This window comes from Pelodiscus sinensis, chromosome 2 (assembly GCF_052426305.1).
Source record: "Pelodiscus sinensis isolate ZL-2025 chromosome 2, ASM5242630v1, whole genome shotgun sequence".
NCBI classification, from domain to species: Eukaryota; Metazoa; Chordata; order Testudines; family Trionychidae; genus Pelodiscus; species Pelodiscus sinensis.
The window spans coordinates 242,555,692-242,569,294 of NC_143053.1; the positions used below are offsets into that span (position 1 = coordinate 242,555,692).

Consider the following 13,603-nt stretch of genomic DNA (forward strand, 5'->3'; position numbering starts at 1 on the left):
TCCATAACCAAAGATTAGCCCTTTTAAGATACCTACCATCTGACAAAACCTCATATGCTTCTGCAACTTGTTTGAATCGCCTCTCGGCTTCTTCTTTATTGTCTGGATTTTTGTCAGGATGCCACTTTAATGCTAGTTTGCGGTAACTGAAATAAAAAGGGAAAATAAATCATATTCTATTTCAGTAAACGGTACTCATAAGCACCAGTCAGATGTACGCAATAAAGGAAGTAATTAATTAGGTAGGATATTTAGTTATTCAAAGCTTATTTGTAGATCTATGCCAAGAAATTTTGCTGATACACAGGTAAGTAACTTTAGAAAAACTAAGGATACTGTGATAGCTTAAGAAACATTTGCTACCAGGGTTTGATCAGCATAAGCCTTATATATGTGTCAGGGACAGGAAATGACACAGTATTTACTGGAAACCAGAAGTGTTGCATAATATTTGACAGCCCATGAAAGGAAGATGTTCCACAAGAAAAGTTCCCTCCGAATTGTTTCTGAAAAGAGGGATTGGAAATTAAGATACCCATCATTCATTCACTTTATAAGTGTGTTGCTACCAGACAGCTATTTTATAGCCCCAAATAAGGCACAAAAGCCTAAACTAAAAGCTGTATTTGATTTCTCTAAAAGATAGCCTAAATTAGGCTATGTCTAGACTGCAAAGAAAAGTCAGAAAGATACGCAAATTGGAAAACCAATCTCCAAATTTAACTGTCTAGTTTTATCAGATGAGACCTCATCTTTGAGGCATGCCGAACATTTTGAAGTGGGAAGAAAATGTTTGTTATAATATTGCACAAGACTCTTCTAAACAAGTGAAGTGAATGAATAACTTGTGAAAAGAATCAGACTGATAACCTTGGCTGATCCACACAGCAGATGTTACCATTAACTGTGCGGCCTCAAAACCTGAGGCGAACTTGCAGGGCAATGTCAGTTCAGATTAGGTGGAAGCACTTGTAGGTGCCATGTGGACCTAGGGCTGAAGCTGTAAAGTACTCCAACAGCTCAATGCCATTCTTGCTCAACTCAGCTCTGTAGAAATCTTTTAATAGTATTTGAAGTCATTCCTCCATATTGTGAAGTGATAACTACAGACTGAAGCACAACAATCCGAAGCAAGTTAAAAGTTGCATAAAGCATGATGTGACACAGCCAGAAAGGGTTATCCAAATTGCAGGGTAAGTGACTCAGTTCAACTCTTAAATCTGTGGTGACCAATAGGAATGTCAATGTGTAGCCGATGACACGATTAACTGTTAATCCTGTCGACTACATGCACTTCCCAACCTGCCCATTTGCTACCTATGTATCAGAAGCAGGGGGGGGGGGGAGCGGGAGTCTGTGACCATGAGGAGCTGGCTTTAAGCAGGCTCCCCAAGAGCACTGGATCTGCCTGTCATCCCACCATGCCAGGGGGAGCTGGCTTAAAAGCTGGTCCCCCGCCCCTGCCTCTATCAGAGGCAGCCACAGGAGAGACTGCCACAAAGCAACTTCTGTCTATGTTGGCCTGAGCTTGCTGCAGACAGAGGCTGGTCCACAGTAGCAGCCTCTGTCCATGGGGGGCCTGAGGTGCCCACAGAAAAAGCCTGCTCCAGCATCCCACAGATCAGCCTCTCTCCACAGGGAGCTTGGACCCCCATGGACGGGGGCTGCTGCCATGCCACACTGCTGACTCTATATGAGAGACAGCAGCTCGGGGGGGGGGGGGGGGGCAGGTAGCTGGTCTGTGCAGGGAGCTGGTTTTTAAATTGGCTCACAGCCTCACTCCCGGAGAGCCCCTTGCCACTCCACACTGCAGCTTCTCTATCAGTGGAAGCAGCATGGCGTGGCAGGAGGGAGCCAGTTACCCAAATACTCAATTACACAATATTTAACATCCCTAGTATTCAATCAGTGGTTACTGCTATAGCAAACTAACCACACTAAACCACGGCCAGCATGTTGAGATACCATGGCTTTAGACACTGCAGTAGGTAATGTCTGTGCTTAGATATAGATTATTAGAGGTAAACAATGTAAACCACCAGTCTGTCTATGCTGTATTCTGATAATTCAGAGATCAAAAGGAAATCTTAACATTTAAATGAACTGTAGTTATGTTACTGGATTCAGCTATCTTAGGAGTATATAGCAAGTCACCTATGAATGCTAGAGAACAGGCCTTATGTTAATCCATGGTAGCTAATTACCAATGATTCTTAGGAAACAGGTCTACTTCACAGCCTGGAAGACTACCTCTTGATTACTTAAGGACTCTGGGCAGCAGTGAATGGAGGGGAGGGAGACGGGGAGGCTGCCGTGGAACTGCCTCTGTCCACAGCGGGCCTGGGCTCATCACACACAAAGGCTACTCCATGGATGCCAGTGTAGCCTCTGTTCATGAGAAGCTCAGGCCCTCTGCAGACAGGGGCTTCTGCTGCCTCCGTATCAGAAGCAGCAACACAAAGTGGCAGGCAGGAGCCGGTCTGCGTGAGGAGCTAGTTTTTAAACAGGCTCCCCTGGTGGATGAGCTCCTGACTACCATCCTGCGTTGCTGCCTCCGATAGAGATGCTGCAGCATGGGGATGGCAGGGGGCTCCCAGAGAGTGGGGCCAGGAACTCACTGGGTGCTGGCCCCACCTCCAGGGACTATCAAATAGTCATATAAACGCTAAATTTTGATGTGGTTACATGACTATTCCATTACACACCAACATCCCTAAACTAAGTACTAGATTATCCACAATTTTGGAGGTTGTCAGTCCCATTCTTTACAGTTTGCGCTAATTGCGTAGCCTCAGTGTGGCTGCCCCGGGACCCTGGTCACAATGATAATCTAATGCCAGTTAAAAACCTACTATAAAGGGAACTGCATGTAATACGAGAAGCCAGTTCTCAATGGTGGGCCATGGTATACTTCCAGGAAGTCCTCAGTCTGAAAATGGTGACTATTCCTGAAAGTTCTGTGAATTCTAGAACCTTAAGGGTTTCTAGAAGCTTTTCGGCAAAGCAATCTAAAAAAGCTTCTCTCCACAAGTATGAACAGATGCTAGAGCTTAATTTTGGTTTGTACCAATCTGATCAAATTTGCAAATGGTGTCAGAAGTAGACAGAGCATACACAGGAGGGCAGCATCAGAACGCAAAATGACTTGAAGTAGTCTGGGTTTGGAGGAAACAAGAGGAGAGCTTCAATCATGCAGTCTACAGCAAGTGAAAGAAAAGAAAATTTATGAGACACAAAAGCCAAGGAAGCACGAGAGAACCAAGGAAAGTTCTAACCTGAAATGATCTACAATAAGAGAATTGGAAACTACAGAGTTAAGTAATTTATTCTAAATTAGACACTAAATTAGCCTAAATACTCTAGAATGAAGCGACTGATACAGAAGTTTCTCTTTTTAAAGTGAGCTTGGGATCAATTTTTGGAATGTTAATGTGCTTATTAGGATACAAAAAGTACCTTAATGAAACATTTCTCCTGATGTGCGCACATAAAACAGATGGATTTTGGCACACCGCTAATCTCACTAATAATGTAAGTTTTCTGAATTACAAATATTCAATACTTTAGATTCGAAATTTGATATCTAGAGACCATGTGTAAGTTTAAGAGAATATTTGAGTCAAATATTGTACACCAAGAAAATGGTACTTACGCCTTTTTAATGTCTTCTGGTGAGGCATGTTTATGCACTCCTAGAACCTCATAATAATCCACCATGTTTTAACAGTCGTCTTGTTAATAGCAAATCCTGCAATTACAAGAACCTTTTACCAAATGGGTACAGTACTACAACTCTAACATTCCATCTTGACCATTGCAAGATTTAACAGATTTTTTTATTAAATCCAAACATTTCCTGTAAATGGTAATACAAGGAATAGGTTGCTCATATGATGAAGTTATACATAGGAAGAAATTGCAGCAGAAAAAGCTGTACTGAGGCAATTTGGCTTTCTATTCTCCAGTTGTGCCATTTAGGCACATATCTACACAGCCAGAGAGATGAGTATTGACAGTACATAAAAGTGGATGCTAATATTTTCTTAGACACAAACATTTGTCAAGATCTACTGCTACTGTGGTCACTTTTCCCAGTTGTAAATCTACAGTCACAGGTCATTAAGACTGGCTACCCTGCAGTAGAATACCCCTATGCAGTTTATCTTATGATCAATATTAGATGTATAGTAGCCAAATTAGGCATTTTATCGGATGTAATTTTAGTGAACAAATTTTGACTTACTGGCTTAAAGCAACAGTCTTGTCCAGTTTTTTTAAGAAGTCAATACTGATGTTTTGGTCACTATTAAGAGACAGAAATACAACAGTAGGAGTTCACTGAGTCCCCACTTAAGCTGAATGGTCTTGAGTACAAGAGTCTTTCTGGAATACTACTAGAGACTTTACCTCCTTGCTGTATTCTGTAAATAATTACCCTTCTTTTCAACATTAGGCTACTCATGCTTCTTGATCCACTGTAAGATTTCAAGTAACCTCTGAACCCAATTGTTCTAGTGGGTTTTTTTTGGTTTTTTTAAAGTTTTATATCCTGAGTTACAATTTCCGTGGAACCGTAAGCCAACATTTAAGAAGCCATGAAATAAAGTTCTAACAGGGTGTGGGGTACCACATTCAATGTCTGCATTGCTCTTGGGGGAGTAGGTCAGTTATCTCAGCTCTGTGCCTTGACAAGGCAAAGAGACCAGGAGATCTAGTCCAGCAGGCCAGGGTGGGGAAGAGACCCAAAGAACAAGACAACAAATGTCAGTGGCTTTATCAGCACTGTACCCTTCCAGAGTCCAGCAGTCTAAAAACCAGCAAAGAGTTACAATTTACACCCATACATACAACTGCAATGTGGCTCTGTGGACCTGGTAACAGTCGTTAGGTATCTGCATGCATTCCAGCTACATTCACTGTGCTACATATAACAGTACTGAATGGCGGAGAGATGAGTTGAAGTAGATTGGGGCAACTGAGACAGTGATAGATGAGCCATCTTTGAATCGCATCCCTCCCTATCCTGTGCTGAAGTATGAAGAAATTGGAAGAGGATAGAAGAGGCTGTTAAAATATACAAGTGTAAAATTCGGTCAGAGCAGGCTCAGTGTCTGAATAAGGCAAGTGCAGGTACTGTCTATTACAGTAAAAGGGATAAAGTGTATGTGAGATAAGCATATTGGGGGTATCGCTCAAAGATGACAGAGGCTGTGTGGATGCTTACCTTACCTCTATTTCCTGTTCGTATGATGTTTTTGTTTCCCTGAACTCTATGCTCTGGAAGGCCACGAGCTATCACCAAGTAACCTTAATTGCACTAATGAAGTTTTGCCATTTAATTTCCTATTTTTTTGAAGAAACAGGAAGAGAAATGTTTGTTGGTAGCAGTTAATGGTCATTTAAGCAGGTGTAATTCTCATCTATATATTTGCAGCAGATATACTTTTAGGGTAGTAGTAACAAAGAGATTTAGCTTTAGTATAGTGCTTTTCACGATACTAAAGATCTGAAAGAACTTTACATAATATCCATTTTGCAGGTGTGAATCTGAGGCACAGATGTAGAAGTCACTTAGGTATGGTCATTCAGCAGGCCAGAGGCAGAGCAAGGACTAGTCAGTCCAGTGGTCTTTCCATTGGGACACAGTGCTATGCAATTCCTCAGGCTATGTCTACACTACATATCTTAAGCAGCACAACTACAAGGCTTTCCATTTAGCCATTCTGACAGGAAGAGAGCTCTCCTGCCAACATTATTACCCCAATTATCAGTATTAGGCTCTCCTGCTAACATTTATCCTGAAAACATGGCATGGTCCACAATGGCACTTATCTGTGAAACCCATCAGTCAAATGTTTTCCCATACCCGACAAAGTTTTACCAACAAAAGTACATAGGAGAATGGCTATGCTTAACAACTACACATTGTGAGTATTTCTAACAGACTCAGTGAAAAGTCTCATCCATGGTATATGCCCCAATACTCTGTTTTATTACAAGGCTGTTAAATAGTGAGAGGATTGGTGTCTCTCCTTTCCCGCCATTGCCTGCAACAGAAGCACCCTCCATATCCAAGCAACCCTTCTGATATCCCCTCCCTTTCCAAACTGATTAAGCCATTAATTGACACAACAGAAGCTACTGACACTCACAAGTTGCTCCTTGCTGTCTGACGCATAGCAATGCTTGGAAGGTTTAGATTTTTATTGATAAGTATCAAACATTGGATTTTACCTCACACAGTCAAAAAGTACTTCCACTGGTAATAGAAATTTACTGACAGAAAAAGAAACAGACCTGGAGTAATCAGAACTTCAGTTATGGATTTTTACTCAAGAACTGCTCAACTCTTGTCAATGCATCTTTCCCCAACCCAGTGCTGAAGAGATTCTGATATGCCAAGTAAGCTCCTCAACCACTATCATCAGTGTGACCCTGGCGCATTTTCCATGCCTGTTCCAAGATGCCCACCCAGTGGGATGGGGCTTTTCCAGAGTCTAGTTTACTGGAGGTGAGATGGAGGGAGAATCAGAAACCGACAGATGATCTGATACAAACTACAAACACAGGGAATCGGAGAAGAACTCAGATACCCCAAGACAGACAAGATATCCCCACTCCTAAATCTGACTCACATGAAGGGGAATTGGAGGCAGATAAATGGACATAAATGGGTAGGGCCAACAAAATGCTGGCACATGGGGGAGGACAGGTCTCAGGCACCCCAACTGAAGCAAAGTCCTCTTTGTCCCCTACTGAGGGCTGGGACCTAAAAAGGGACTCTCACCATAGAGGGGTTTAGATCTGGAACATGAAGGCACACAATCCATTTTCCCCTACTGCTGTCTGTCCAGAACAAGATGTTTGGCGCACATACAGGTATGTAAATTTACTGACATGGTTAATCCCTACTGTCTTCTGATTTACTCATTTACTTGCCATTAAATATGCCCTTACATATTTCTAGCACTGGTGGCTACATTTTTTTCAATAAAACATTTAGTGGCATAGAATATATCAAATCACAATGAAGTTGTTTCTTTTAGGGATTAGGTTAAACTGAGTACATTAATTTTATGAATTTTCATATACAGCAGTAATTTTAGACACTGGTGCCTAAGATTTGACTCCTAAATTCATATTCAGTACAGATGAGCTAGCCAACCAATTCTGTGAAAGTGAATTATTTTCTTTCCAAAAAGAAAAGGCCACAATTTAAAAAAAAAAAAAAAAAAAAAAAAAAAGACATTTTATAACAATGTCAATACAGCTTACAACAGGGATGGGCAATAATTTTCAGAGTGGGGCCACTTGATGAATTTTGGTACATGGTCACAGGCCAGCTCCACTCGTGGAAGGGGCAAGACCTGGAGCAGAAGGGGCGGGACAGGGGACTAGTCTCCCCATAGAGTTGTTGGGGCTGAGGCTTTGAATTAAAAACACAGCAAAGAGCTCATGGCACCCAGCTGCTACAGCATTGCCTGGCAGACACCTGGGGTTGCTACAGCTATTTAAAAAGCTCATGGCTCCGGCTGGGGTAGCACTGCACCCGAGAACCAGGACTCATCCTGCTGCCTGTGCCACTGCCTGGAAACCCGGTGACATGGGTGGCAGGATATAAATAGAAAGTGGGCAGATGAAGTCCTCGGGATGGATCAAAGTGTTGGGTGGGCCCAATCCAGTCCCCGGGCCACATCTTGCCCAGACCTGGTTTAGAAAATGAAGTCAACTATCCTGATGTTTTCTGAAAATAAGTTACTCTATTCAGCTAAAATTGTAATATCCTATCCTAATTTGCAATCAGTTGTTTACCCCACAAAACTACTTTTTAGCATATCAATAGCTGACAAGATTTTGCTCAGTTCTAATGTTTAGAGAACTTTAGTGATTTTGAATCACAAGTCCCACTGACTTCAGCCTGCAAAACTTAGGTGTATAACAATCAAAACAAATAGGTTTTCTTGACTTGTGGAAATTTAAGATATTGGAAGGTGGTAATGTTGGCAAATAAAAAACAGGCTTTTTACCTATCCATTTTGAGTTTAGGTAGTTACTATTCTCATAGTAACAAGTTAAGTCCTTGGCCTCTTTATGGCAAATAAGAAAAGAATTTTAGTGCTGAGCTTAGGATAAAGTCTTAAACTTGAAGTTATACTAGCAATTAGAACATTAATCAAACAAATGTACAAGACACCCACTTTACCAGTTTAACATTAAAAATATGTAAAATGGCTACCAAAAAACCCACTAAAGAAAATCACAAATGACTCCAACACATCCTCAACCAGCATGGAATAGATTAGAAGATTTTGTACTGGCTCAATTATTGATGCCTACATAAGTAAAATTGTGGCCAAAGGTTATTTGTTCATAATAGGAACTCAGATATGACTATGTCTAACAAGATATGAAGCTACTTGGGAAGGCCTTGCTGCTCATGAGTTTCCAGTATGTTACATAAGTTGATTGAAATAGAAACAGACAAAAGTGACTTAGCATAATTCGCCAAGAACAATGTTTCTCAACTTTTGATAACAGGGACTGGCTTGCTGCCTTCCTAAACTGTATCGTGAAGATCTCTGGAACCAACACTAGTCCACAGACCAGTTAAATACTGCTGTAGTACACAACATTAAAAGCATAATGTTCCAAGATCATGACAACTAGGAACTTTTCTATGAAGACAAGTGATTTTCACTAACAAAAGCTATAAGATGAAAGCCAAACATCTGCATAACCCATCAACAATGGGACAGCCTACATAAGGAAGATCTGTTGTGCAAGCCACCCTGCAAGTTAAAGCATGTGTTGCTGAAAGTCAGTTTTTGAACAACAATTGTAATTCACCATCTGAGAAAAATTTGACATCCTCACATCCCTACTGATGTAGGCTTGCAAAATGGTCATGAAAACTTGACAGCCAAGGCAAAAACACAACCATTGCATTACTCCATCATGCAGAGCTACTGATACTTAATTCTTCCTTTCAAACAAAAAGGTTACTTGCATAGGATACGCATCCTTGCAAATTCTACTTAAGTAATCATTCTGAATGCCTGCTACTATTTCATGTTTGAACTTTCAAATTACAAAATCACAGATCAAGTTACCTTTTGTTTGTGTTTTTGTCTAAATATGTAGATTGATCATGCTCAGCATTCAGTTTAGCTGCACCCAGAGGTTTATCTTGCCAAAGTAAATACAGGTTGAACCTCTGGGTCTGGCATCACTGGAATCTCACCAGTGTCAAACAAGGGGATTTACTGGACCGGGGAAGGTCCTTTCCCTAATGGTGCATGCTTGTCCTGCTGCCCCCAGGCTAGCGCTCCATCCTGGCCCTGCTACTGCCCCAGCTACCCTGGGGGTCTCTAGCTGCCACCAGCTCAGCTTCTGCCAGGGAAAAGCACCACAACCAGAACTCCACACCCAGGGCTGGAGCTCCTTGGCTCCACAGCTGGGACTGGAGCTCCAGAGCTGATTGGCTCCACAGCTGAGGTGGGGCCTGGAGCTCCCTGGTTGCCACTGAGGCTGGTGCTTCCCAACCACTAGGGCCAGAACTCCCTACTGTGCCACCAGCTCCCCTCTGATATGGGACTCTCAGCTGAGTCACTGCCCCCCCCCCCCCACTACCATGTTCCTACCCTGCCACCAGACCTCCCTGTTCCTGGTATCCGTGGTCAGGCACAGACTGCAGAGTCCTGGATTAGGGAGATACAACCTGTATGAACATTCAAAATAGACCTGTTGCTAATTAACTATTTCCTCCAAACAAGCAGTTTGCAGTTTAGGGATGTAAGGAAGTAAAGAAACCGAGGGCCATCAACAATAACGAGTTGCTCGTGTTCCTCTTACACAATCCTCTTCACCATATATGGACTTATCCCTGTCCACAACACACCCTTAAGGCAAGGAAGCTAATGTCCACTTCACAGATGGGAAATGAAAACATAATAAAGTGACGTGCCCAAAGAGTCACAGGAAGTCCACAAAAGAGCAGGGAATTGGAGCCAGGTGTACAGAGTCCAAGTCTAAGGCCTCAAATATAAGTGCCTCCTTCTTCCTGTACTAGGGATGAAACAAATTAACTGTGTAACAGATAACATTTCTGTTACTGGTTAACCACAGCTCCTTGGAGCCCTGTGAAGAGTTTAACTGGTGCCAGTAATTGATAAGTATCAGCTTATCTGTTAACCAGTTAATCTCATATGTCCCTATCCTGCACATATGGCTTCAAATAACTGAATTAAATAATATAATCTTGTCATTTTACCCTGAAGCAAAAGCAGCAGATACTATCCTGTGGAAAGGAAGAAGTAGTTCCAAAGAGAACATTAATCTCTATTATTACTGTGCATTTGGTTAACAATCAGAAGTAATGCCTTAAGTATGGAGAAGATGTCCTCCCATCCTAAGTGCCTGGGGAAGCCCTGGTGGTGTCTATCCAGAGATGAAAAATCCTTTTACCATCTCTCCAATCTTGGTTTCAAAATTAGAAAATTCAACCCAAAAGACAATGCTCTGAGCCCTCACTTTGATAAGCACATTAAAATTGCAGGAGTAAGCATTCAAAATACACATTGCTAGGTGTTGACACATTATTTGTTACAGTAGTACTCAGACACTTCAATCAAAATCAGGGCATCTTTTTTGTTAGGTGCTGCACTGAATACAAAAGTCAATGACCTGAAGACCTTTCGGTCTTTACCTGCATTATGACACTCTAGTTCCTCAAGATACAATACAAGAGGATGTATGCCTAAAAGTTGTGAGTATATTACGGTGACCTTGTCTACACTTAAGTTAGATCAATCTAGCTATGTTCCTCAGGGCTGTGAAATGTTTCCCAACTTAGAAAGAAAGCTAATATTTCAGGGTTTCGCCCATCTCTTTAGGTAATCCACCTCCCAACAGGCAAGGGGTCAGTGGAAAAAATTTTCCACTGACCTAGCGCTGTTATACAGGGATACAGGTCAGCTTAATGCCACTCCAGGATGTGGCTTTTCCCCCCCACATACCTGACCAATGTAATTAAAACTACCTCATTTTCTAGTGCAGACCATGCCTCAGGGAGTTAAATTAACTATATCAATGGGGGGGGGAGGGGTGGCCTTCTGTCAATTCAAACATCTAAACTACACCAGCAAAGTGCTTGTAGTGTAGATATACCCTAGGTATATCCTAGAAATAGCTTATATGAATCATACATACAGCCTATTAGTGAAAGCTTGCTTGCATACATGAGCCACCTGCAGTTAATTATTAACTGCATCATCACTTGAACTGCATCCAAGTACTTAATGGAGAGGAGATAATGTATACTATATGGATACAAGTAATTAAAAAACACACCTTAGAGAACCAAGTATAATTTAAATTGAAACTTTGTGAAATTAGTAAAGAGAATGTAAAGTATATTTTCTAGCTTTATCTAGATCTAAATTGTATGGTTAAACAATGTTTTACACTCAAAGAACACTCAAGTTACCATATCACAAGCTGACTTTCTAGCTTAGAGTGTTTAGCTATGCAATTTAGTGATGTGAAAGTGTAACTGTGTACACCAGGCATGTCAAACTCAAAGCCTACTGAGGGTCGCACAAACGAAAACTGATAGCTTTCAGGGCCACCAAAGAAAATGTACTTCTATGGAAAATCATAATTATTTATTATTATAGATTATGTTTTAGGTATATTTTATAATTTTTAGGTCTTGTTTTAATAACAATTTTACACATCAAATTATTGTATTTGCCAATGTAAAATAATTTTTAATTTAAATATAAATTTAAGGTACTTTTTAATTTATGATACATAACTTGTTTTGTTAAATAAAAACAAGTATAGACCATGGTTAATCAAATAGAACAGTCTTCTGTGAAAACTTAAGATACTTTGTAAGTTTGAGATTTTGCACAAACATAATATTCATGCAATTTCAAAAAATTGACTTTTTTTAATATAAAATTAATATACATTGTGATTTTATTTGGGAATAAATAAATAAAAAGCAAAAGATTAACAAAATATCCCCCTTCTCCCCTTTCCTCCCCCCCTCCCCCAAGCAGAGCCAGGAACTCCCATACCCCCGTTCTAACCCAATCCTGCTCCGCTCTCCCCGCCCCCACTCTAACCCAATGCCTCATCCCTCCCGCAGAGCCAGCCTCACCCCCAACCTAATGCCTCCCTCTCTCCCAGAGCCAGGCACCCCCCAACCTGACTCCCCCATCCTCCAGAACCAGGCACTCCCAGCACCCCCTAACCTAATGCCTGGGTTCTGGAGCCACGGCCACCCATTTCTTCCTCAGGCACTGGGACGGAGTGAGCACAGCAGCCAGCTGTGAGCAGGTGCTTGATGCCTGTGCAGAGTGGCCAGCCGGCTGTGAACACGTGCTAGAGCATGGAGCGCAGAGCAGCCTGGCCAGCTGGGAGCACATGTTGGGTGCTGTGTGCAGAGTGGCCTGATCGGCTGTGAGCTGTCGCTGGAGTGCTGAGTGGTCCGGGTGGCCGTGAGCAGTCACCGCGGTGCCATGCAGAGCGGCTGGTTGGCCAGCTGTGATCTGCACTCAGCCATGTGCTCAAAGCGGCCAGTGGGCTGCACTTTATTCTTTCATGAATGTAGTGGCAGGCCACAAAAAATTCTGATCAGGCCACATGCAGCCCACCCAAGGCCTGTTTGACATGGCTGGTGTACACAGTTAACTGATGAGCCTAGGCTCATCAGTTAACATTCACATTTACACACAGGTTCCCAGTACAATTGCAGAGCCAACTTAAAAGCCAGATCCCAGCACACACCAGCTCCCAAGGAGCCGCCTAACGATGCAGGAGCCAGCACCCAAGGAGAGCAGTCTTAAAGCTGGCTTCCTGCACATACTGGCTCCCACCTGCAGCCCTTCACCCTCTGCACTGCTGCCTCTAATGCTGGAGGGCAGGGAGCACCGGTTCCCACCTACCCTCTTACCTCTCCCATTTGTATCAGACATTGAAGCAGCAAGGGGGAAGTGAACCTTTACATGACTATGCACTAACATCTTTAGTGGACACTATGGTGTAGTACTGTGTTGTGATTGGCCTCTGGTACCCTTCCCACAATGCTATTCTTGCCTCTGGTCAAGTTCGAACGCTATTGCCTGGCTCTCAAGTGACCCTCAGGCCCACTCTTTCAAATTTCTAAAGGAATATAAAATCCCCTTCCTGTTTGCTCAGTGACATGTGCTGTATTCTCAGCACATCTTTCAATCTGGCCAGGCCTGCTCCATGCACCAGGAAATCCCCTGCTTGGGGTCATGCTGAGGTACTAGACCCCATCAGCATTTGGGGAAGAGGAAGATGCCTGGTCCCAGCAGCATTCCAGCTGTAGGAATGAGATCTAGGGACAGATCTCTAGCTGCATGACAAAGAGAGGCCATGACCAGAATGGACTTCAGTGTAGAGTCCAAGTGAAGGAGCTACAAAATACCTACCCCATAAGGCATAGGAAGCAAACTGCTGCTCTGGCGCTATACCCAAAACCTGCCGGTTCTACAAAGAGCTGGATGACATACTTGAGGTGACCCTACCTCCACTCCAAAGTCCCACGTGGATACTTCAGGAGCCATTCCAG

General features: G+C 42.5%; 1 protein-coding gene across 3 annotated transcripts in view; it reads right to left on the bottom strand.

Moving 5' to 3' along the window:
* DNAJB6 (DnaJ heat shock protein family (Hsp40) member B6) overlaps positions 1-13,603 on the bottom strand; it is a 99,126-nt gene that overhangs the window by 66,039 nt on the left and 19,484 nt on the right. For all 3 annotated transcript variants that reach the window (XM_075922747.2, XM_075922748.2, XM_075922746.2), the window contains exons 2-3: positions 3,653-3,748; positions 37-146 (exon numbers count right to left, since the gene is read on the bottom strand). In XM_075922747.2, coding sequence (XP_075778862.2) covers positions 37-146; positions 3,653-3,717 — 175 coding nt within the window. In that variant the 5' untranslated portion in view covers positions 3,718-3,748. The remainder of the gene's footprint in view (positions 1-36; positions 147-3,652; positions 3,749-13,603) is intronic.